At 43.8% G+C, this 25982-nt stretch overlaps 1 protein-coding gene across 2 annotated transcripts; it reads right to left on the bottom strand.

Annotated features, from left to right (window-relative positions):
* PPP1R32 (protein phosphatase 1 regulatory subunit 32) lies at nt 1–25129 on the bottom strand. 2 transcript variants are annotated; one of them, XM_029582866.1, is made up of 15 exons: nt 24130–25129; nt 20066–20240; nt 17980–18129; nt 17392–17509; nt 16969–17122; nt 14223–14351; nt 11082–11145; nt 10490–10602; nt 7284–7355; nt 6861–6947; nt 6574–6687; nt 6397–6494; nt 2551–2715; nt 2332–2412; nt 1–122 (listed from the first exon to the last, which is right to left on the bottom strand). In XM_029582866.1, exons 3-14 carry the CDS (start codon nt 18083–18085, stop codon nt 2358–2360), a joined length of 1275 nt encoding a protein of 424 aa, XP_029438726.1. In that variant the 5' UTR covers nt 18086–18129; nt 20066–20240; nt 24130–25129; the 3' UTR covers nt 1–122; nt 2332–2357. The 2 variants fall into 2 exon arrangements, with proteins under 2 accessions (XP_029438726.1, XP_029438725.1); XM_029582865.1 differs by lacking the exon at nt 20066–20240 and having other exon boundaries at nt 24130–25128.
* Nucleotides 25130–25982: the final 853 nt, after the last annotated feature.

The raw sequence follows: 25982 nt of genomic DNA, 5'->3' as shown, positions 1-25982 counted from the left end.
TAAATAAATATAATTTCTTTATTTCGTGGCAAAATAATCTGGTCCATGAAGAGGAGTTCTCGTCTTCTGCCAGTGTTCTCAGCACCCCACTCCTGATTACATTCCAAGGTAAAGGTGGCAAACTGCAAAACACCAAAGGTACTAGTGTTAGGCAAGAAAGATATAACTTGGGCACGAAAGTGACAAGGCTGAAGAACTAATCTAGATTTAGAACTAAGACTTAGACTGGCAAGAGCTGGGATGAAACTCTGGGATGAAACTCTGTGAGTGCATAACGGGAAGGGGTTTTAGCTGAGATTAGCCTTTAAGAGTGTAGAACGGGGGGGGGGATAGCTGGGTTCCCTTTCTGTGGGTGATGATACTGGGAAAAGCCATGTGAGACTTCAGTGGATGACAGCGGGATGCGGGCACTACCCTCTAGATTTAGAACGGGAAGTGATGAGCCTCTGTGGGTAAAGGACAGGAGGGGGTAATAGCTGAACTCTTTATATCTGAGTTGAAGATTATAGAAGGTGCTGATGTAAAAACTGCAAAAGGCCTCTCTGTGTTTTGACACATTTGATGAGTTTGATGACAGTAAGGCTGCCTGACCCTAAGTAAGCATGACAATTCAATGTCACCTTGCCAACTCTCTCACAACCAGTGGTGATTTTCCGCCGGGTCACCAACACAGAACATTTCTGAATGTCCTTCCTTTCCCCGATTGGGAAAAGGTGGACCTGATTGATACCTTTGATTTTATTTATTTATTTATTTTTTATTTCCACTGTTCACAACCTTAGGATTTAACAACTAAATTGCTCAGGATCAGAGGGAGGGGGAGAATGTGCAGTTCCTGCTGAAGGAACCAGAGGTCTCCACATTATTGGATACCAAAATGTTCCCATTCAAGACCCAGTCAGAAGCTGAAACAAAATAATTAAACCAGCCACCAAATAAAATACAGGTAAAATCTAAATCTCGTGTTGTTGAGCAGATTTTTACAATGTTTCATGCTGTACATACAAACCTTTTACAAGTTTCTGTCCTGCTTTGCAGTTCGTTATCTAGTTCATTCTTTATGGTGATTCTTCATCTGGTACCCTTTCATCACCCACCAGTGAGAACCAGGCAACCTAGAATCCATTGGTCAGGGTGGGAATGTGCTACAAGCCTTGAGGTAACAGAGCTGAAGTGGGCAGAGTTTGCATGTGAGAATTTGGGGGAACCAGGGTAAGATATGAGAGTCTCTTCTGGTTTGTGTTGGTAGTATCACTGCCCTTTCAGCTCAGCCTGCTGAGCATGCTTCTTGGACTCTCAGGATGCTGGGGTCCTCGGTAGGGCTGGTAATATGGCACGGTGGTTAGAGCAGACAGCTGGACATAGGGAAATCAGGTGGCTCTATGTTATAAGGACAGGTTGAAGCAGTCCTGGTTTTGTGGTGTTGCAAGTATGGGTTTCCAGTTCTGATTTCTCTAAAAACCCATATGAAAACATGGAGTAGCTCAATAACTCGCTTAGTGAGTTTGGAGACCTTGGATGTTTCCAGGTCTGAATCCCAGCTTTACTTATCTTAGAGGCTTCAAAGCTCAGACTCTCCTTTCTCTGTTTAAATTTTCAGACATCCTTGGATCAAACACTTTTCAATCTTAACATGAAAACGTGTATCTATCTATATTTAATGGGGCCAGATACACCTATGCGGCTAACTTAACCGGGATATAAAGAGGCACAGTAGCACCGCTGAATACCCAGCATTCTTAAAAGTTAGCCGGATAAGTATATCTAGCTAATTTTAGACCTGCCTGCAGCATGGCCGGAGTTAGCCAGTTGAGTTCACCGGCTTAACTCCGAATATCGGAGTTGGCTGGTTAACCTAACTGCTAACTCTGCTCCTCCCCGGAACACCTACCGCCCACCCCCAGGAATGCCCCTGACCTATCCGACCAAATTCTAGCTGGATAAAAAGTTATCCAGAATGTAGCCGGATAAGTCACTGAATATTGCAGCTGAGCCATTTAGCTGGGTAACTTTTTAGTTATCCGTCTAAGTGTCTTTTGAAAATCTACCCCATTAAATATATTTATTTTATTAAAACCTCTTATCCACCACCTTTTTAGCAAACTGCCAATCAAAGTGATTTACACATTATAAACTTCTGATGGTGGCATCTGCCTGTCAGGGGCCAGCAACTGTGATCACTGGGCAGGCGCAGGCCAGGAGCCAGGTCTGCATTCCTGGCATCCAGCAACCACCCAGGCCCAAGCATTCTCCTCCTCAGGCATTGGCCTTTTCTTATTCTGCCGTGTTCCGACACAGAGAACAGTTCCAAAAGATCCTGCCACGCCTTACCCAGTTAAGTAGGGAGCTGAACACGATTAAATAATCTTGTCGCGCTTGTCATCATAGAATAGATCTACTTCTTTTATTGCCCTGTGAAGGAAGAGAGAGAATGAAAAAGAAGCATGTGGTCTATGCAAAGAGACAGACAAAGGGGAAGGGGGTTGGCAAGGTCGATATGTGATGTAGAAAGGGATGCATGAGAAGGAAGAAGCGCGATGCACACCTTACCTGCCAACATGAGGGTGAACATTCCTCAGGGTCTCCACAGCATTTATAGGTATGTTCAACTTGTGGGTGGAGTTATTGACGGAGAAACTGCTGGACCCTCGCTTCTGGATCCCACTCCGAGTCCAGCCTTCCCTGTCTATGCCCAGAGGATTTTTATTATAGAACCTGCAAGATTGGGAGAAGAGCCAGGATAAATGCAGGGATGCTTGAGGAGGGGGGAATAATGTGCCTGTACGGCAAAGAGAAGCCAAGGACACAGCAACAGAGGAGATGACAACAGAAAGGGCCCATCTAATCCATCCTGTCAGTCCTGTGAATTGATTTAATCTACACAGGCATTTCAGTTCTGCTTTTACTTTGTCCATCCATGTTCAAGGTGGATTACAATGATAATGTGCTCAATTCCACAGGGAAGCAATTCTCATTTAACATAAAATACATAATAGCCATCAACCCAAGTAACAGGCTATAAAATAATTCACATTCAGCGTATAGTTATCATAAGCATCTAACATACAATAAAATAAAATCCAAACAATAGCGTTCACACCCACCCTGGTACCCCAAAATGCACTTCCCATATTGTTAGCATTTGAGTCCAGCTCAGGGCACAACCACAGTAAGGATAGAGGCCCAACTCCAAGAGCGAGGCATAAGAAGATAAAATAAGCAACAGTGAAACCAGACAAGTATGCCTGCCAGGCGGACAGAGAAAGCAGGAAGCCTAAATCAATGGAATAGCTCCGAAGTTTCTGAATACCCAAAGACTCAGAAAGCAGAGGCTTGAACATCCAAAGACAAACAAAGGTCTTGACTCCTCACATTACAAAAACTTGCTAAATAGAAAAAAGAAAAAGGTGGCTATTTTGCAAAATAGAAGGTAGCTTGTTTCAGATCTTAATTGTGGGGCCTTGATAGTGAACGATCTGGCCCATGAACAGGTAAGTCAGTTATTCTTGTTCATAGCACCATGGATATATCCCAGCTGCCAGCCATAGAGCATGAATACTTGTAAGATATCACTCCTTATCCAAGACAGATGTTGGCATCTCTCTCCTTTGTATGCCACACTCTTGGCAAGATCCCCTATTTAGCTCACTCCCAGCACCCCTTCCTTTCCATGTCTATCCATAGAGCTTCATAATAATCTCAGTCAATACTAGCATGTCTGTTCCCCAAACATAGGTCCCCATAGTTTGTCTAGATAGTGCCCCACCACCACTAATCTGCTGCACCAACTCGGCTGACACAAGACGTGCATCATCTGCCAGACAGACCCAGCTCCTTGAGTGCCTGTAATTCCACTAGGGCTTCTAGTTATGACTGTATTTAAAGCCTGCCAGACTTCCACTAGGACTTCTGAGATTGATATTCAAAGGCTTTGTCCGTCCGGGTAACGTTTGGAGTTACCCTGTCAAAAACCAAGATGTGAAATGTTTTCCCGCTCCCTGGTTCAGTTTTGTTCAGGGATCTCATTATCTGCAGAAAACGTACCAGGCTACAAAGAGCAGCACCAGGCAGGTGTTCCCGGGCCGCAGTTTCGCTTTGTCCAGGTAGTGTTAGCTAGACAAAGTTAGTTGCGTATGTTTGGTCAGAAAAATACCTGTCCTAAAGTTATCTAGCTAGCTTGCCCCAAGTAACTTTAACCAGGTATATTCAGCAGAATGCTTATTCTGCTCAGTTTCCAGATAAAATGCTCTGGCTATCTTTCCCACTCACCGGCCCGCTGAATATCGACCTCTCTGGTTATTACTGCTCCTTTAATTCTGTCACCGCTTGCCAGACAAACATGGCTGCAAGGTGCCTGTATTTTCCATTAAAACTTCTAACATTTCATATTACCCTCTCTGCCCTGCATTTTAGCAGCGCCAACAAGAGCAACAAAAATGCTAAAGGGAATGGCACATCTCTCTTATGAAAAAAGACTTATCAGGTTAGCGGAAGAGAAGACTAAGAGGGGCTAAGATAAAGGTGTGGAAGAAGGTAACAGGGAACATGGAAATAGAGAACACGATGGCAGATAAAGATCCCACAGCCCATCGCAGTTATTTATCCTTTCAAACAGTACTAGTCTAAGGCTTACTAGGCCTTCACCATAGAATATAATGGTATTGGTAATATTTCTTTTTGCTATACCAATTTTAAATGAAAAAAATTTCAAAACAGTTTACAAAGATAATAATAATAATAAGCACATGATCAAATTACAGTCTTACAATTAGTTAAAAAAAAACCATTAATTAAAACATAAAAACAAATAAAATCTCACAGATAATAAGATAAAATGAAATACAATTAATAGAAATCAATAACATAAAATAAAAACAACAGGACAATGAAAAGCACTTAAGAGGCACGTATAAGAACTTCAGAGACAGTCAAAGACTTGATTGAACAACCAGGTCTTAATACTTTTCCTAAATTTCAAGTAGCTCTTTTCTAACCAATAAGAAAGAGGAATAGGGGTCTGATACTGGAAAGTATAATCCCGCGTGCCTTCCAGAAAAATGTCTTTAGGCGATAGTGGCCTCAAAAGTTCTTGTTGAGATGAGCGTAGCGGAAATTTCCAGCAATGAGAGTGTCCAGGGGAATCTGTGTTTATTAATGGTCCATCCCTCATAGGGGTGGGTCTTTTGTGCCAAATCTCTACATGTTTGGCGAGCACTAAGGGGAAGCAGGAACTGCAGGAGGGGAGCATGAGAGTGGCAGCGAAGTGCTGTGTTCTTGTTCCTGGAGAGAGAATGCCTTCTTTCGGGAGGACTTTGGCAGGTCTCCTGCCTGTCTCAAGGCATTCCAGGAGGGACCCTGAGAGCAGAGCTTCGGAGGGCCACTGTCCTGGAGTCCGTGGGATGAGGAGGCTTGCCCACAAAGCTATTCTCTCTGACCTGGTGTGGTGTTACCAATCTGCAGGTGGGAGAAGGTTGTTCTGAATTCCGACCAGGGTTGGAGGAGACAGGAAGCCTGTAAGAACCATCAGCAATCTGAAGCCACACATGCAGAATGAAAAATTGACTTCTTGCGATTTTTCTCTCGCAAGCACTTGGGATTGTGTATCTGTTGAATTCTTTGAAGAACTGCTTTTCTATACTTTTGTACTGCTTTTCTTGATTTTTGGAGTTCAATAAAGTTTATTTATGTTTTGGAAGAACACCATTCTGTGAGGACTTTGCTTTGCGAGACCTTGTGTGTGATCTCCTTGGGCCTAGAAGCAGTGCTCTCCCCCGTTGGAGAGTCCTGATTCCAGGGCTGCAGCAAGTTTTGCTGTGCTCTGCAGTTTCTGAAAGGGGCTCCTTGCCTGTTACAGGAAGGAGGACTTTGTGAAAGGGGGTTACAATAGGACACGGAGAAACTCCATGAAACTAACTGGTAGCAGATCTAAAACAAATTTAAGAAAGCATTTTTTTCACTCAATGCCCAATTAAGCAGGCCTGGGGATTACGACCATCCCATTGGGATCTCCTGTTTATTTTCAAGTGACCTGGATTGGCCACTGCCAGAGACAAGATGCTTAGCTCAATGAGCCATGGGTATCATCCAGCATGGCACTTCTTATGTTCTTAACGCTCATCCCTGAATTGTTCCAGTAAGGCACATTACACATCTTTTGCTATCTCTTCACTTTTTGCTACTAAGGATCCTCTTCATGCCTTCTTGCTTTAGACTCCACTAAAGAGATGATGTGACTGTTAGATTTAATTGAAGAGCAGGTCAGAGAGTGCTGGGATGGAAGGTGGATATCACAGAATAGAAAAAGAGAGGGCTAAATATTTCAGAGTACCAAGAGAGAGGTAACTATCTCAAAACATCTTTAGAAGCGGTCATCAGAGCATGCCAGGAGGAACTCACCAGAAATTGTAACTTGTCAAGCAGTGGTCAGAGCCTTGGGGAAGACGAGCTGGAGTCACGTGCAATGGTTTATTGTTAGCACTGTATCCGGTCAGGTACTGCAAGGAGAGAAGAGATGAGTTTGATTCCATGGTCTCCCTCTCTTGCCAAGGGGGACAGTTCGTGAATTGAACTTACCTTGTCACCAACGTGAACTCTGTCCAGGAGGCCCAAGTGGGACCTCCTCTCCCTCTGCAGTCCCTCAAACTCATCATGCATCTCACTCCTATGCACCCGTGCCCCTGGCTTTTCCTGTTTGGAACACAAAATAAGGCCTCAGAGGGAGAAGGCGAAGGAAAGAGAGAAGCATCAAGAAGTGATAAGAGAGGTGCCTTTATTTATTTATTTATGTACATACACAGTCTTTCTCAACCACTATTCCCTCGGCCAAAGCGGTGTGCAGTTTAAACGGATGTGTTGCTTACCGCATAGATAATGCGCTTGTCTATGTCTTGGCAGAAGCCACTGTCATGCTCTGCGTTCCAAACTACAGAAGGCATGGATTCGCTCCCCTGATGAAAAAAAAACAACAACTCATCACTATCAATATTATCCATACCAAAGCCAAACTAGCCTAGGAGCACCAACCTCTTCTGAATAACCGGGAAGCAGCAAGATCCTCTTTCAGTGGTTTGAAGGACAGCTGAACATTTTCCATTTAGAAGATGGAAGAATGACCCTATGCTTTGATTGACTTAGGTGACAGTGAAGAATGGGGCAGTGAGGCACGTTCCTGTTTTCTTTGGGGTACTCTGTTCTCATCATTTTTGGTTGTAGGGTTTCTCAGATCATTTTGGAGTACTGTGTGCTCCCCTCTCCTAGGCCCCAACAGATGATAGTATACTTACAGATGGACCCACACAGGGTAAAAAATCTGTCCTGGTTATACTGGCGCCAGTTAGGCGGTGAATGGGACTAATCTGTAACAGAAAGAAAGGCTCTTTTGAGACACTGCATCCTGGGAGAAAAGACACGAAAATCTCTTAAAACGAGAGATTGAAATCTGAGTTGAAATCAGCCTGCATCCAGATTTGTCTTAAATATTTTTTCATGTATTAAAAAAATGCCTGCGCTCTTTAGCCTTTCAACAAAAACTATTTTTAAACTGCTTTATTAAGGTAATGATTAGTTGTGCTTTTTTTCTGAGCACCTTTTTGATTCTGTTTTTGCAAATACTTATCAATGAATAAAAACCTGCTTTTCATGTAAAAACAATCTTTTGCTGGTCCAATTCATTTCTTTGTTCCCGCCTTCTCATTAAGCTGGCCTTTTCGTTAACCATTATATTGGTATTGGGGTGGATGGGCAGGCAATATGGTCTTCTTTTGCCTTTCTGTTTCTGTTTCTATATTCACGTACATATGGAGGAATGTACTGTCTCCAGCAGAATCATCCTGCTGCTTCAGTTTGCTTACAGACGTCTTCCTGATTTTTGCTGTTTTAAGTGTGATCGTTCCAGTGATACGGTAGTGGTAGACTAAGGGAAGTACAGTATATATGCATGATGCTGGGGGTTGGGTGGGTGTGTTCTGGGTGTTACAGGGTAAGCTTGTTCTAACATACTTAACAGTGAACTGCAGCAAGACTTTATTTAGTATATACAGGGCTTTCCGTCCTATTACTGCTTGAGATAAGGAGTCAGCAGCCTTTCCTCAGTGAAGGGTCAATGAGAACAGGAACTGAGCAAACTACTAACATGCAATACTTCAACCCCCTAAGACAAAACAGTTCCGTCCAGTGGCCTTACAAGAGATTGCAGCTTCCAATATGACTAGGCTTTAATGTATTACATAGAAACATAGAAATGACGGCAGAAAAGGACCAAATGCTCCATCCAGTCTGCCCAGCAAGCTTATGGTAGCACTAGCCACTCCTTACAGGTCTCCCCCATAAAGGTATCATCAGGGGATGACAACTGCCGTGCCGTTCAAGTTACCCCCATACTTAGATTCCCAAACTGTTAGTCAGGACCCTTATTGGTTGCTGTCCGAGTCCAATTCCCCGTCATCTCTTGCTGTTGAAACGGAGAGCAATGTTTGAGTTACATCACAAGTATAAGGCTGAGGGGGGATATAATAGAGGGGTTTAAAATCATGAGAGGTAAATGTGAATCGGTTATTTACTCGTTTGGATAATAGAAAGACTCGGGGTCACTCCATGAAGTTAGCATATGGCACATTTAAAACTAATCGGAGAAAGTTCTTTTTCACTCAACGCACAATTAAACTCTGGAATTTGTTGCCAGAGGATGTGGTTAGTGCAGTTAGTATAGCTGTGTTTAAAAAAGGATTGGATACGTTCTTGGAGGAGAAGTCCATTACCTGCTATTAATTAAGTTGACTTAGAAATTAGCCACTGCTATTACTAGCAACGGTAACATGGAATAGTTTTTGGGTTCTTGCCAGGTACTTGTGACTTGGATTGGCCACTGTTGGAGACAGGATGCTGGGCTTGATGGACCCTTGGTCTGACCCAGTATGGCACGTTCTTATGTTCTTATATCTCAAACCCCCCCCCCCCCCCCCCTTCTCAACAGCCTAAGAATTAAAGTACTAGATCTGCATAAGATCCCTATTGCTGCTGCAATATCAGATCTTGTAATGGGGCAATATAGTGTAATTTTCCCATTGCCTTTCTGAATTGTTTATTATCTGGTAGCAAAGTTCTTTGCTCCTTGGTCTCTCTCAGGTAGCTTGGTTCCACAGGAGTGTGTACTGCCTTCTCATCTTTCATCCCACAACTCTCAATTATTTCTTCTATTTTTAAGTCTCTGGCTGAGAAGATACCTTCCCGTCCTCTTCTCTCTCTTTCTGGGGCCAATGCAATAAGCCGCGTGTAAAAACATGCTCCAAACCGGGCGTCCGTTTTTTTAACGCGCTCACGGCCACTTCTCCTGGGCGCCCAATGCAGTATGAGGTGCCGCACTAAAAAGGACGAGCCAGGGATCAATTGTGCATCCCTAGTGCGTACTTGGCATCAGGCGCCCAGGAGTCATGGCTGTGCGCACAGCCACGGGTTAGGAAAACGGACGCAAGTAAATTGAGCGATCGTTTTCCTCAGCTGGCCGAAAGGAAAACTTTTTTTTTTTTCATGGTGCTGCTTTCTGTGGTTCCTCCTACTTAGTATCGCGACGAGATTAAAACTAGGAGGAACCACAGAAAGCAGGATTTTTTGGTTTTTAGTGAGCCCATGATGCACAGCAAGACAACGCCAGCTCCAGGACTGGCGTTAAATTTGCCGTGTTAAATAGTACGCGTCGGGTGCATGGCAATTTTTTTTGCATCGGGGATAATAGCTGATAGCTGCATCCACATGGCATTTCATGTGATGAGCGCGATTAGCTATATGTGTGAGTTTGGACGCGCTAACCCCTTATTGCATTGAGTGTTAGCCTAGTGCGTCCAAAACGCACGTCCAGTCGCTGGTGAAGCTGTGTGCTAGCCTGAGTGCAGAAGATTGCATCGGCCCCTCTATCTGTATATCCCAAGGTAATCTTGTTATGTTGCCCAGGACTTTTGTCTTGAAATCTTATTCTTCTACACTCAACCCTTCTACATATCTACACATCTACAAGTCATCGACAATACCGAAAGGCAATAGGAAACCTGCGATATATTGCCACCATTACAAGACCTGACATTACAGCAGCACTGGTGGATCTTATGCAGAAAGGCCTGAGCACCATGCCATGAAGACTGGAATGCAGTCAAGAAGGTTATCCGCTGTCTGAAGGGAACATGGCTTCTCGCAACTTTTGAATGAAATTGGATACATGGATTCAGATTGGGCCAGAGATAAAGAGGCCCATATTTAAAAGCACTTAGCCAGCTAATTCAGAAGTTAGGGCTGGGAAACCCTGCTATATAGTGCTGTATGTGTTTGGTTTGCGTTATATGCGCAGGCATGTCCTGGCAGCACCAGGATGGTGGAAGGTACAGGTTTCTATGTTCTTAATAATACTCCCAGAAAGGCTTGTCAGCAGTGCATCGGCATTTGTTGTGTGTCGAGCATGGGTGTGTGCGTTTCGCTGGTGCATGACAAATGTTACACTCACAGGAATGTCCTGGCGATACTGTGATGGTGGTAGATATGTTATTGGCTCCAAGTTGGATCCTTCTGTGAACCCGGTGTCCTCCAAAGCTCCAACAGACTTTCCTTCTAAAAATCCTAGAGAAGAGCAGGAAAGAGAGAAAAGGGGATGAGAAGAGCGTGTGAGAGGAGACCAGAGAGACATAAAAAAAAATAAATAAAGGAAAAGGAGCTTCCAGGACTAAAGGAAAAAACAGAGAGAGAGAGAGAGAAGGTAAGAGGAAAGAGCGATAAGGAGCCGAAGGGAGACGGAACTAGAAAATGAATGCATTAAATTAATTTACTGTTTTCTTTTCCCAATCATTCTGCTCCCATCGCTCCAGGCACTCAGTCTCCATCATCTGTTCAGAATCCATTCCCCCTGTCCCACCGCACTAAGAGGAGGTGCTTTCTCTGGCCTCCTTTTCCCCTTTCCCCATTTCCTTCTCCTCTCCTTCCTCACTTGCCTCCTAAAGGTACAGATCTAGGTGTAGATATGAGGGGGGTTAGCTCTGCAGAGCCAGGAAACAGGAATATTAGAACCAGACATAAAATCCTGCAGATTTGCTCTGCTGTACCTGACAGAATGGGAGGGTCCATCTTGAACTTCGTTTTATAATCAGTTGACAAGGAATGTGGTCCCTATGAAAACACGAAGCAGAGGATTTGGATTTTAGATTTGCTTCCTCTTTTTTGCCAAGCCCAAGCTGAAGGCCCGTTGCAGTCAGGCACTGAGATATTTCCCTGCCCCAGAGGGATTATAATCTAAATTTGTACCCGAGATAGTGGAGGGTGAATTAGGGGTAATAGCTAATAGCCTCATCTATTTGGCATTTACATGTGATGAGCTCTATTAGCTACACGTGAGTTTGGATGCATGTTTTGGACGCGCTACAATCCCCTTCTTGCATCAGTGCGTCCGTGAAAGAAGAAAGATATGAATCCTGATCTCCCTGGCTCTTAGCCACTAGGCTACTCGGGATCAATGCAAGGCACCCTAGGAGCACCTTCCATCTTGTGCCCTCCCCTTTACACACCTACCTAATGGTGGAAGTTCTGGCACGGCATCCCCTTTTTACACTGCTCAGCATCTACCCCTCATGCTCCTCCACCAAGTCCTGCATCCCCCTCCCTTTGTCCACACTGCCCAGTATCCCTTCTCTCAAGCCCCTGTCCAGCATCGCACCTCTCTTCTTTTTCCCCCATCTGCTCTTTTTCTCCTTAGCTCCCTGCTCAGCACACCAGCATCACCCCAAACTCTTTGCTTCCTCTATGTAGTGCCCAGCATCCTATCTCTCTCTCCAGTCCCTAATCGTCCAGACTCTTTCTCTCTCTCCACCCGCTCTTCACCTATTCAATACACTTTCTCTCTCCATCTGCCCAACACCCTCTATCAACAACTCCCCCACCCATCCAGCATCCTTTGTCTACACCTTCCCCCCTACCTTTGCTCAGCACCCATTCCCCTCTTTCTTGGGTGCTCTGCCTTAAAAATCGCAACCTTAAGGTCAGATGCGGAATGTTCTGGAAGGTTGAAAAATGGTTAGGTGATACCTGGAGGTTTCTGGGAGATTTACTGCCCCACAGAATTCTGGTGCCCAGGGTGGCTGACTAGTTTGCCTAATGGAAGAACTGGTCTAGTGGATCTCAACTTTTTTGGGCCAGAACACACCTGACAGATGGTTCTCACATGTGTGACACACTGAGCCTGTGACCATCACGGGGCTAAATGTAACCACACACTCTGCATCCTCAGGAACCCCCTCGATCCCCAAAAATGGGTGCAGAGCAGAACTAGGGCATTACCCATACAACTCGCCAAACAAAAGATATTCTGGTTCTGATGACATCTCAGGAAAGGCAAAACAAACTTCCTTTACTACCAGGCACAATAGCCCTCCTTATAAAAAGACAGTAATTTACCACTAATGCATTTACTATTGAGAAAATACAACAAATAAGACTGATACAAATGCCTACAGCTGCTATAGATCCCCACACAAAAATAATTGTAAAACTATACTAATAAATGTTACAAAACAGCTGATGAACAGAATAACATCCAGCAATTAAAAACTCATAAAAATTATTAAAACATGTTCAAATATCAATAAAATATTTCAAAACAGCAGGCACATCACATAATACCCAATAATTAAAATGGCAGACAATCAAGAAAAATAAACTTAAAAAGCCGCCTTTACTTGCCTTCTCCAGTAACTCTCCTACTCCTTTCCCTTGCAGGCCAATAGTACTCACCAGAAGCAGCAATGGCTGCTGAAGCTCTGTCCTCACAGTCCTCTTTCTTAGGGCCCACAACCAGTCTCTTTCTCACACACACAAGTCACCTCCCTGACCATTATTTATCTCTCACACACACACCAGTCACTTCTTTGACCAGTCTCAGTCTCTCACACACACACACTTCACCTCCCTGACCAGTCTCTGTCTCTTACACACACACACACTTCACTTCCCTCACACATACAGTCACCTCATTGACCAGTCTGTCTCTCTCACACACACACCTCCTTGACCAATCTCTGTCTCTCACACACACACTCCAGTCACCTCCCTGGCCAGTTTCTGTCTCTCATGCACACCAGTCACCTCCCTGACCAGTCTCTCACAGAAACACATCACTTCCCTGAACAGTCTCTCTCTCAGTCACACACATAATCTCTCACTTAGATACAAGCTCTCAATCACACACATGCTCTTGCTCCCATTCTACCACACACACAAGCACTTACTCACACACCCAGGCACCCGTTCTACCACACACACACACAAAGCTGCCTCTCATGCACCCAGGCACCCATTCTACCACACACACACACACACACACACACACACACACAAAGCTGCCACTCATGCACCCAGGCACCCATTCTACCACACACACACATACACACACACACAAAGCTGCCACTCATGCACCCAGGCACCCATTCTACCACACACACATGCACACACAAAGCTGCCACTCATGCACCCAGGCACCCATTGTACCACACACACACAAAGCTGCCACTCACATACACACACAAGCAAGTTTCCTCTCTCACGTGGAGCCTCTTCTCATCGTTCGGCCCAAAAAGCCCGGCCTCCACTCTTTAGCCGCCTCCAGCAGCGGCACGCAGGATCTCTCTGCTCTTCAGCTGCTGCTGCTGGCCTGGCCTCTGGCGGCAGCACGCAGTATCTCTCTGCTCTTCAGCTGCTACTGTCCTGGCCTCTGGCAGTGGTACGCAGCACCTCTCCGCTCTTCAGCCACTGCCAGCCTGGCCACCAGTGGCGGCATGCAGGGTCTCTCCACTCTTCAGCCACCACCGGCCTGGCCTCCGGCGGCAGCACGCAGTGTCTTTCTGCTCTTCAGCCGCCATTGGCCTGGCCCCTGGCAGTGGCACGCAGGGTCTCTCCACTACCAATTGCATCGGCTCACCTAGGAATGATCAATCCCCTGATAGGCCAATCTGCCCCGGGGAGAAGGGAAGCACAATTGGGGAAGTGGGAAGCCACAACACACCTGCCAGTGCTTGGTGACACACCGGTTGAGAATTGCTGCTCTACTAGATGAAGTGATATGATAAACTATCTCTGAGAAACATGAAAAACATATTAGACATGTGGAGAACACAAGGAAGAAAATTAAGCATGAAATAAACTTCTACGGAGAGTAGAAAATAGCAGTTGGGTCTAATTCAGTGCATCTCACTTACATATCGGAAATTTTCCTGTTCTTCAGACCCCTTATCTCTTGGTTGGAAAAGAAGAGGTTGATATTTCGGTGGAAGCCCAACTATGGCTTCAGGTCCGTGGTCTTGGGTGTCAAAATGGACATTCTTAACCTGTAACACGGATGCATATGGTCATGGATTACAATGACAGACGTAAATTGCAGTACATATGTTGGAGGGAGGGGGACATAAAGTACAATGCAAAACTGTATGGGTAGCACTATAGACCGGTGAGCCTGATTTCAGTACCAGGAAAACGCATGGAAACTGTTAAAAATCACAAAACATTTAGATAGACATGGTTTGATGGGACACAGCCAGCATGGATTTACCCAAGGGAAGTCTTGCCTCACAAATCTACATTTTTTTGAAGGGGCAAATAAACATGTGGACAAAGGTGAACCGGTAGATGTGGTGTATTTGGATTTTCAGAAGGCGTTCAACAAAGTCCCACATGCGAGGCTTCTAAGAAAACTAAAAAGTCATGGGATAGGAGGCGATGGCCTTTTGTGGATTGCAAGCTGGTTAAAAGACAGGAAACAGAGAGTAGGATTAAATGGTCAATTTTCTCAGTGGAAAAAGGTAAGCAGTGGAGTGCCTCAGGGATCTGTACTTGGACCGCTGCTTTTTAATATATTTCTAAATGATCTGGAAAGGGGTACAACAAGTGAGGCGATCAAATTTGCGGATGACACAAAATTATGCAGAGTAGTTAAATCTCAAGCAGATTGTGATGAATTGCAGGAGGACCTTGTGAGACTGGAAGACTGGGCTTCCAAATGGCAGATGAAATTTAACGTGGACAAGTGCAAACTGATGCATATAGGGAAAAATGAACCCTTGCTATAGTTGAACACTGTTAGTTTCTATCTTAGGAGTTACCACCCAGGAAAGAGATCTAGGCATCATAGTGGATAATACATTGAAATCATCAGTCCACTGTGCTGTGGCGATCAAAAAAGCAAAACAGAATGTTAGAAATTATTAAAGAAGGGAATGGAAAATAAAACGGAAAATGTCATAATGCCTCTGTATCGCTCCATGGTGAGACAGTACCTTGTATACTGTGTGCAATTCTGGTCACTGCATCTCAAAAAGGATACAGCTGCACTGGAGAAAGTGCAGAGAAGGGCGTCCAAAATGATAAAGGGCATAGAACAGCTGCCCTATGAGGAAAGGCTAAAGAAGTTAGGGCTGTTCAGTTTGTAGAAGAGAAGAGACAGCTGAGGGGGGATATGATAGAAGTCTACAAAATCATGAAAGGACTTGAACAAGTTAATGTAAATCAGTTATTTACTCTCTCAGATAACAGAAGGACTAAGGAGCACTCCATGAAGTTAGCAAGTAGCTCATTTAAAATAAATCAAAGAAAATTCTTTTACACTCAGCGCATAGTTAAGCTCTGGAATTCATTTCCAGGGGATGTGGTTACAGCAGTTAGTATAACTGGGTTTAAAAAAGGTTTGGATAAGTTCCTAGAGGATAAATCCATAAACTGCTATGACGGTAATTAATAAGCAATAGTAGCTTGTGATCTATCTAATTTGTGACTTGGACTGGTCACTGTTGGAAACAGGACACTGGGTCTGATCCAATATGGCATATCTTATGGTCTTATGTTCTAAGATGGAAGAGATGCAGCATTCAGGGGAAGCCTTGGCTGAATAACCAGGCTTTGATTTTTTTTCCAAAAGGAAGAGTAGAAGGTTTCCCTGTGTAGGCTCTGTGGGATATTGCTCCACAAGTTGAGAGTGAAGCAACTGAATGCACAAAGGCTCATGCAGGCTAGCCCTGCTGTAGCTAGTGAAGGGGTGGATAAAGGGGCCTGTTGGCAGGACCAAGTTCTCTCATTCACGTTTAAGTGGGCTGGAGATGAGACAACTATGCTGATGCTCTTTGGTTCAGGCATTTAAAGACAATATAAAGTACTTTGAATTTTATTCTGCTTTTAATGGGGGAGTCAATGGAGCTTATACAAGATAGGCTTTTTATGGTCGCCAGACTTGGACTTGCTGATGTATTTAGCAATAGCTGGAGGTGCTTGAGGCTGCACTAGGGAAACATTATGGTACAGGGAATTAGCAAAGTCATTGCAACTGGTGATCAGGGACTGAATAATGGTGACTAGATAACATTTTTTGAAGTTAGGTTGGGTTTCCATTGAGAGTTGGTGATCAAAATGGACTTCCAGACTATGTACAGAGTCTGAGGGTTGGAGGGTGGTCTCCAGAATGAAGGGTAGGTCACCTGGACTGACTTATCCAAAGAAGCTTTGATATACAAACACAAATAAATGTAGGCATTTAGGCATACAGACATTAAGACACACACATATGTAGGAAAACATGCATGTAGGGACTGAGGTTACATGCAGATACATGTAAAGGAATCAAAGCAAGTGCAAACATGTTTAACAGTATGAAGGGGCACATACACGCATATTGATGTCGATACCAAGACCATTGAATTGCATAAGCACAAAGAATTAGGTCTGAAGGCACTGCATGTTTGCAAATACTGAGACATGAATATAAATTATACATATAGGAGGTACAGTTCACATGGACATGTGAATTAGGCGCATTTTTTAGATGAAACCACAGTTGATTCTGCCATTGACTCACACTTACATTGTCTTTCCTGCACTCATACTCTAATTATCTCGCACATACATTCTCCAGTTCTTTGAGAATTCTTTTGACTAGGTAGCTGTCATTGAGCCTCTTACCACTCTAGAGTAAGGGAGAGTAATAGTTGTGCCTTTCCTGAATCCACTTCCTGTCTGATACAGTCTTGTTGGTAGTATCTCAGTGCCATTGGGAACCTCGAGGGGCATGAAGTGTTGGCCTGCTACGGACAGGTGACTATCACGAAGAAGGAGTCTGGAACATGATAAAACTGGTATAAAACAGGAATACAGAACATGGAAGGGTCTCATCTGTGATCTGCTTCTAGTCCTGCCTGCCCTGAAGTGGATATCTTTCATCAGAGTATGACTACAATATAGATCATGGGCTGGAACATGATTCATTGTGATGGTTGGATCTTGGCTGGAACAACATAGCCTTTCTCGATCCTGCGAGATGCTGTGAACACTCCTTCTCCTACACATGCACACCCACACTCCCCTTCACCAGCAAGGTCTACCTACCCCATGGCAGGATTATCCAGCTTGTCCAGACTGGCGTCATAACAAACCAGAGGCCGCAAATTGGATTGGTAACCAGTGCCAGAGCAGGAGGCATCTCGGGGCTTGAACCCCTCCTGGCCTGAAAGAGGAAAGCAAAGTTAAAATATGCACCAGAATGTAAATAAAAAATGGACAATGGCTGGACAGGTGGCATGCTTAAGCCTGATGCAGTAATTAAGAAGCAAATCTTACTCATGCCCTGAATGGCTGAGCCAAAGAGGAGGTTTTCCTTCCAGCCCTTGACCAGCAATCGTCAGGAAAACGTTTCATGGAAATTGGGGTGAGTTAGAAAAAAAAAAAAAAGGAGGACGCGCAAGAGGATGACTAGGGTAAGAGAAAGATACTGAAGTACAAGGGGAATGAGAAAGCAGAAAATGTGTGATTCTGAGTGACTGCTCAAGAGGCAGAGTGAGGTTCCTTAACATGTGCTCTGTCCAGGGTCCTCCGTTATTGCCTTGGACGATCACCCTCCTGGCATGTAGCCTGGCTCGAGGACTACGTCGCTTGCTAAACACCAATGATTGAAGCGTCCACCACTGTTACGCTCACCATAGGATGAGCAGTAGGTGGTGGAGTAGAATCTCAGGGGGTTTATCTTCCCTCCAGAACTTGTCTTCACGTGTGGAGAGACACAGCCCATTGGAAGTCTCCCCATCCTGTTTCTGGATTAATCACGGAGATCAAATTCAATGAGATGAACTGCAGAAGAAAGAAAGAAAGAAAGAAATATTAATAAGCAGGTAAAAAGCTGTCAGTCAAGACATGGTCTGAAACAACAAGAGGCGGGTGGCACCTTATAGACACCAATTTATTGAGACAAGAGCTTTCCAGGTCAGAGCCTCCTTTGACAAATACATGAAGTGTAGCACAGGCAGGGGTGTAAAGTTTTTTTGATGAGTTCCAATTCAGCAGTTTCACGCTGGAGTGCTCCTTTGAAGTTCCTTCTTAGGAGTACGGAAACCTTAAGGTCCGAGAGAGAATGTCCTGGAAGCTTGAAAAAGGAACTGTTCTCAGATCATTCTGCTTTTTCACACTCGCTTCAGTTGTCAGTAGGCTGGACTATTATGCCATTAACACTCTCTTTCCATACCCTGCTATCCTAAAAGTGCCTTCTCTTTGTTCTGTATCCCCCTCCCCCACCAGCCCCATACATATTACTCACTGCCTTTACTATGTGCATCTGACAAAGTGGAGTCTGTTCTTGAAAGCTCATGTCTCTTGTCATTTTTGCTACACCGGATTAACACAGCTATCCCTCTGAAGATCGGATGATATGGTCTGAAGTGTGTAAAAGAATAAAGATGGGAACTTCTTAAGTCAACAAAGAATATTTGCTCATTAAGCTCAACTGTAACTTAGACCTCCAGGTTATTACTTGGAAAACAGCCTGCTGCTCCCTATCTCAGATCAATCCTTGGTAAGGGCCATCTTTCAAAACACAAGGAGACTAAGTTGTTTATATGGAAACAGGAGCTTTTTTGGTATCTTGAACAGTAGCAGAGGGAAGTATTATGCAGAGTGTGGTAGAAATGAAGACTATGCCCAAGAAAGTCTTTAAGAACTAATAGGTGATGAACGTGCCTGGAGAATTCTCCTATCTCCTTTGTCATACTTAGTACAGGGGATGGGTACGTTTTGCATATGTTTGGTATAGGATAGTGTAAGGGATAAGTAGCTTTATATGGTTTATCTGACATTTACATCAGATAAAATAAGATCCAAGTTCATGTAAAGAAATCAAATTGCCTATGCCTTTCTTGAGGTGGATAATAATTTTTATTATAGCAGCATAAAATATACAATGGTTATATATATATGGTAGATATTGCTCTGTGGTTGAACAGAGTATATCACACTTGTTACAATGGCTATGAAAACACCTGTGTCTATCCCAAAGTTAAATTACTACTTTAAACTGGGGTGGTTAATTGGCAATGTGTTTGAGATGTGCAAGTTATCTAGTTAATCTTATACTGATCAGGAATGCATGAAGATGTCTTAGGGATGGTCTCAGGCTCCCTCATTATCCACTGCAGTCGACCGCCCTTTTGGAGAATCAGGGTCCTGTCTTAGCATGGAAGATAGCTTTGGCAGCACATATACTAATTAATTGAGGATAGCCAGATGGACCTCCAATGAGCAAATGACAGGTTAACACTATCATCTCAGGGCAGTAGACCCAGAGCTTGCAGAAGGCTCTATAAGTTATGCCAGGCAGGGGTCAGGAGCAAAGATTTGCTTAGCCTGCAAAGGCTTATGCCAGAATGAGATCAGAATTAAGGGATCCGGGCTGGGCTTAGGCTTGAGCTTCATTAAAAGTCTCATGCAAAGCATCAGGATGCAAGGTTTGCATGAAGTGCATGGAGGTGGTGTAGAGTCCTGAATCTGTAAGTACAAAGTCTTTTTCTTCATGCATATGCGTAGGATCAAAAAGTCGGTATTGCTTGGATATTGCCACAGTCCACTGGCATAGGACTGGTGGGCTTCTGATATGACTTCTTAGCTGGTACGTATATGCATATTCTCATGGGAATGATGACGTAGGCTGGAAGACATCTGGGCCTCATAATTACAATTTATCAAGTCTGTGACCAATGGTACCAGCTAAATTGTAAGGTGAAGACAGATAACTCACTTCTTTTCCTCTAGTTGCTCTCAAAGGCATTCACATTAACACTCCCAGTGCCATTGTGTGGCTTAACTTCCACCTTGGGTTGCTCAGGCTTGCACATAATTTGGTTCAGTTGCACACTCCTTTTTAGGGTGATTGGTTTCTCACTACAGTTTCCCCCCTTTTAAGACAAAATGCACTACAAAAGACACATTACCTCTTAAACCTAACTAGCAAATATAACTGTACAAGTTGAATTAAGAGTAACACAAGGTAAAATGATAAGTTTTTGCATTCCATTGCTTATTATCAATGCAAAACTGAATACGGTAAATAAGCACAATCACTAGATATTTCTATTGAAATAAAAGAGCGCTCTAATATATCATAAGTCAAAATACAACTATTGCTGAATATACTCAAAATATGTGATAAAAATAGACATAAAAATACGAGTAAATATATTTTACTTAACATGTGACTTTGTGAAAAATCTAAATGAAAAAAAGTTTAGTATGAGCAAACTCACATCCTTCAGATAACTCAAGGCTAAGAGTACGTAAGACATCATGTACAATTACAACTCGGTAAGCTTAGTTTTCACTAAATCCTGCAAATGCAGCCCAGCGGTTCTGCCCAGGGACAGCCAAGGCCCTGATCTTTTATTCAGAAAGAACAAAATAACACACTGTGTAAACAAAGTAATGCAAAAAGTAGGAAGGGCAATAAAATGTCCCCATTGCAAGGTTCATCATGGCAGTCTGCAATGTGCATGGCATCTTGGTCCACAGAAAGTTCAATAGTGTGGAAGTCTTTAAAGTGCAATAATTAACTCTTCACAAAAGTTGGTTGCATGTCCTTGAAACACACCCATGACTTCTGTCTCAGAGGAGACAGGATCTGGTTCGTTCCAGATAGTACAGGGATACTCTGTGTAACTATCTGGGATTGGGTACTTGGGAACCCACCCAGGAGCCAGTTCCATATTTTGAAATAATCCAGCACCTTGGGAAAAACTTCCCATGCTGCCAGCTCTTTTCGGCAAAACTCTTTGCATGTAGTTCATCGACCCCCATGATCACATATAATGCAAGACAAAAGGCAAGAGCCTGAGCCTTTGACTGGACTGGCCAATGTATATTAAGAAGTAATAAATAGTGCAGGACAGAGGGCACATTTAAGACCAGTCATGAGTATACGAAACAAAGTTTTTTTCATGTGCTGTTCCCCATCTTTGGAAAGCCCATCTTGCTGGGGATTAGCGTATGTTTAGAAAGTTTGTGAAGATGTGGCTGTTTGCTCTAGGTTTAACTAATTATATTTAGCTGTTTGCCTTGCTTTTAAAGAATGTCTCATTTAGTTTTAGAGTTTTGTGGCTTATTTGACCCTTTTAAGTGTTTTAAGTGACTATTGATGATATTTGTTGTTATTTGTTCCATTTTAAACTTGTTTTGGTCTCATTTTACTTAATTTTCCAGCTATGTTTAGGTATTTGTTGAATGTTGCACTGTAAACATGGATCTGTGGCCTATATTTTGGAATGTATTTTATTGAAATTGTATAGCAACTATATGTTTTTGTTAACCATTATGGGCATTTTTCGTGAAGGCTTGTTTTATACACTAAAATAAACAGACCCTATCGAATGTAGTGCAAGACATGGGGTACATGCAAGCTCAGTCACATAAGTGTGCACCATCATGTCTAGCACAGGACTCACTGCATGAGCTGAGCTGTTCTCAGCCTCAGGAAAATGCTGTGGCAAAAACATATTTAGTTATTCCCACCTGCTGGCTTCCTAGGACCTTGCTCACACAGTTCCCAACAGCGATAGTGCCACACTGCACTAGCTGCTAAAGGGAACAGAGAGAGAGAGGAACCATTTAGGCAAAGGCATCCCAGCAAGCATGACAGTTCTGTATCTCTGGAGTTTACCTTCTTCAAAAAGTGTAATTTGTTCTGAGACTTATTTATTTAAATGTATATTCTACCTTTCGGCACTTCAGACTAGATTACAGTCAGATTCTGTAGGTGTTTACCTATCCCCAGAAGGCTTGTTTATTTATTTATTTGCCAAGGTCCAAAGCAGCTTACAATAAAACATGCAGAATAGCTCACATAGTTACAACAATCAATTAAAACAGATAAAAAAAATAAAAACAGGATAAAAGAGAAAAAAGAATCACACTACATGGATAAACAGGATGAAAATAACAAACAATTATACTGCACAGCTCCTTCATATTACACTCTAAGCCTTTTTCCCATAGACACACAGAATGGGAGAAAAGCCTTAGTAAATCAGGACCTGAGGCAACAGGGGGTGAAGTGACTTGCCCAAGGGCAGCAGTGGGATTTGAACCCTGACTTCCTGATTAGATGGGCTTAGTTGATTTCTCTATATTGTGAATTTAGCAGCAAGAGCAGGTTCCTGCCGGATTTAGTCAGCAGCATTCTTCTATTCCACGGTAGCTCTGAAGCTTAAGTAACCTTGTCCTAGAAAAGGGCCAGTTGATAATGCCACAGCTTGCTTTGGTTTTTTTTTTACATTCACAGATGGCACCTTTAGGGTGGGCCTTGCACTTTTATCATTTTCAAAATAAAAAATGACTGTATGGGGAAATTTGAGTAGTCAGAAATATGCTTTGAGGAAAATATCCTGAGTCTTCTCATCAGTAATGAAGCAAGCAGAAAGCAGCATGAATGGAAGGCCCTTCGTTTCCCCAAGGGTGGAAAAACTAAGGGCATTTTGGACCTCCCGTGCTCATGTCTCAGACATTTTGTGGTGCTAATTGTGGATAATTTTATTTTGTGTTTGAGGGTACAATGCAGTCTTTTGCTGTTTCATTGCTTCTATTTTAGCTAGACAGACTTTAGAGAGACTGGATAGAGTATTTTGGTTGATTGGTGCTTCCAAAAAGAATGCTTTGAAATAATTAGGGAAGCTTAGTTCCCTTCAAGCCAAGTGCTGGTTTTCGTTAAAGAGAGGCACTTGGAATCTATATCTGCCTCATGGCCAGGCCTGGATTTGTCAATAGGCACAGGAGGCCTCTGCCTAGGGCAGCAGAAACCTGGGGTGGTCAGCAACCTTTCAATTGTGCTTAATTTCACTCCGCAGACAACAGCCCTCTGTTTCCTGATCTAGCCCCTCCCCTCCAGGACAGCATGCAAGGAACAGGACAGCCAGCAGACAGAGCAAAAGTGGACAATTTTGGAGAGATTAGGAGGGACTGAGTAGAGATCATTGGAGAGTGGGAAGAGAGGCTAAGGGGCGAGAAGGGAATTGGCTGGGGGGGGGGGGTGTATGTCTGTGTATGAGAGAGAAGGGAACAAGGGTAAGAGGTAGTGTTTCTGTGGGTGAGCTTTAAAAAGTTCTCCTTCTTCCTGACAGAAATAGATTTCTATAGATAAGAATTACCAGAGCCTCACCAAACCCTGCCTGCAGCACAGAGGACACAGTCTTAGAGCTGCCCAGAGACAAAGTGAAAGCCTAGGTGACCAGAACAAAAAGTGACAAGATGATAAAAGCTGGACAGAGAGCTAACCAATCTGAGAGCTTACAGCTGGATGCAGCTGCAAAGAGAGATACCCTGGGGTAGACAGCATGAGAATCTGACAGAGATGGACAGAGAGACAACAATGATCATTTAGCCTGTAGCCTGAGAGCCCTGCTTAACGTCTGCTCATACCTCTGGGTGCTTGCTAAGCAGCAGTACCTCCTACCTACTCAACTTTGGCCAAAGGATCTGCTAAGCCATCCAGTGAAGTCTTTCGCTCCCAGAACAGTTGTGAGGGATCCGGTTTAAATGTGCCTACTCGCGTTTGGAATGCCACTTCCTACTGGATGAAGAGGGAAGCCTGGGGATCCTGCACATGCACTGGGCAGACACCAAGACACCCGGCAGAGTCCCAGGATGGCAGGAAAAAAGAAATCAGGAAAGGAAAAACAAAGTCGGGACAGAGGTTAAGAAAAGCTTCTTAACGACATTTTGGGGGGTTGTCTCCAGCAAGCACAGAGCCAGGGAAGCGGGAACCCCCCCCCCCCCCCCCCCCCAAAACCCTCCTCTCTCTTCGGTGCTGGCTCTTACCTGCCCCGGTGGGGCAACAACCATTTGCCTCTGAAGCAGTGCGCGAAGAGCCCTGGCTGCCAAAACGTCCCGAGAAAGTTGCCTTGCGCCCGGGTTAAACGTGAGTGAGAAGGTGGCCAGGGAGCCCGGTAACACCGCGTCGCCTAGCAACGTCGGCCATGGCAACTCCGCTCCCAACACACCCCGGGTCCGGAGCGGCCGGGAAGGCCGCCGAGCAGGGGGAGCAGAGATCCGCCATGAAACCCCGCGCTTGCAGAAAGGTGCGGGCGCCTTGTCTCCCCTCGGCTGACCGGCAAGCAACGTGCGAGCCCGGCAGGTCAGGCCGGGGCGAGCTTTCCCTCCCTGACTTCACAGTGGGGACAGCGTGGAAAGGAGCCAAGAAAAATGCCGGCAAAGCACAAATCACGTTTATTCTGAAAGGGGAAATGTGATTTTGGAGACTTAGGCCCATTCCTGTTCCTTGGATGCTGCTGCTGCTTCTTCGGAGTGGCGCCATATTTTATAGATCTGCTTCCTGGCAGCTTCTTTCGGGGGTTGACAAGATGTGTTTTGAACCATGCAATGAAGCAATTTCAGTAAAACGGCTGTAGTCTTCTAGGGTTCCATGCGGATCCTATAATAAACTCCTGGCTCCGGTCTGGCCATAGCTTGCACCTTTTTACACCTACAATTCCCTATGCGCCGGTGGACAATTGCATCACCCCTTCCTGGCCTTCCCCAAATCTTCCTCTGTAGAGCAAAGGTCACTGCTCCGGCTCAGGCACCACCACCACCAAGTCTCCATCTGTCAATACAGCAGAAGGGGGTGAAAAAAAAAAAAGAATGGACACGCTAAATTTTAAATAGTTGTGAGGAAAGCATGAACCCTTGTTAATTGAACAATAAAATAATAACAAGTAACATTCATTATCTACCTATGAAAACAGGATTTGAGGAATCATTGTCATACTGTGCATTTGGGAGAAACAATTCTCTGCTTCAATCCAATGAGGTGAGACAACTACAATTACTAAAAAAAAAAAGCAGGTGGATGGTTTTACTCTAAATACTGTACAAAATGTACATTGTCAAGTAAGAAGAAAAGGTGGGTTCTTATAGGCATGGTACTCAATACAATCTTCAAACCACCAGTTTCCTGATACTTGTACATATTATTTCCTTAATTATCTTATTGCCAATTATGGGGGGGGGTTGTCTTTTGTTTGCCTGCTTCAAGTGTATACATCGCTCTTATTTGTAGTGCTGCTGCACATAGCCCTTCACCAAACTCAGTCACTCCTCAGGTCTTAATGATGGGGTGTATATGCCATGTCAAAGGGGTATCGAGTGTAGTTGCCATGTTAGTTCACTTGAATGCACAGAAATTATAGGTCAATACCAATAAAAACAATAAAAGTTATACTTTTTATTGGATTAACATTTCTTGACTAGCTTTTGAGAGCTAATACTCTTTTGCTCAGGTCAGACTAGATGACATTACCAGAGACTGGGTCAGACCAAAGATCCATGAAGCCTAGTGTCAAGGGATAAGCAGTGAATTTCTGCAGTTCCACCTTAATAATGGTTTATGGATTTTTCCTCCAGGAACTTATCCAAATCTTTTTTTAAACACAACTACACTAACAACTTTCACCATATCCTCTGGCAACGAATTCCAGAGCTTAATTATGCAGAGTAAAAAAAATATTTTATCAGTGTTAAATGTATCACCTAGTAACTTCATTGTATGTCCACTGTTCTTTGTACATTTTGAAAAACAACTGATTCATGTTACTCATTCCAATCTATTCATTATTTTATAGACCTCTATCATATCTCCCCTCAGCCATCTCTTCAAGCTGAAGAGCTCTAAT

This window comes from Rhinatrema bivittatum, chromosome 17 (assembly GCF_901001135.1).
Source record: "Rhinatrema bivittatum chromosome 17, aRhiBiv1.1, whole genome shotgun sequence".
NCBI classification, from domain to species: Eukaryota; Metazoa; Chordata; class Amphibia; order Gymnophiona; family Rhinatrematidae; genus Rhinatrema; species Rhinatrema bivittatum.
Note: the sequence above shows the minus strand (reverse complement) of the source record. Positions and strands in the feature narration are given on the sequence as shown.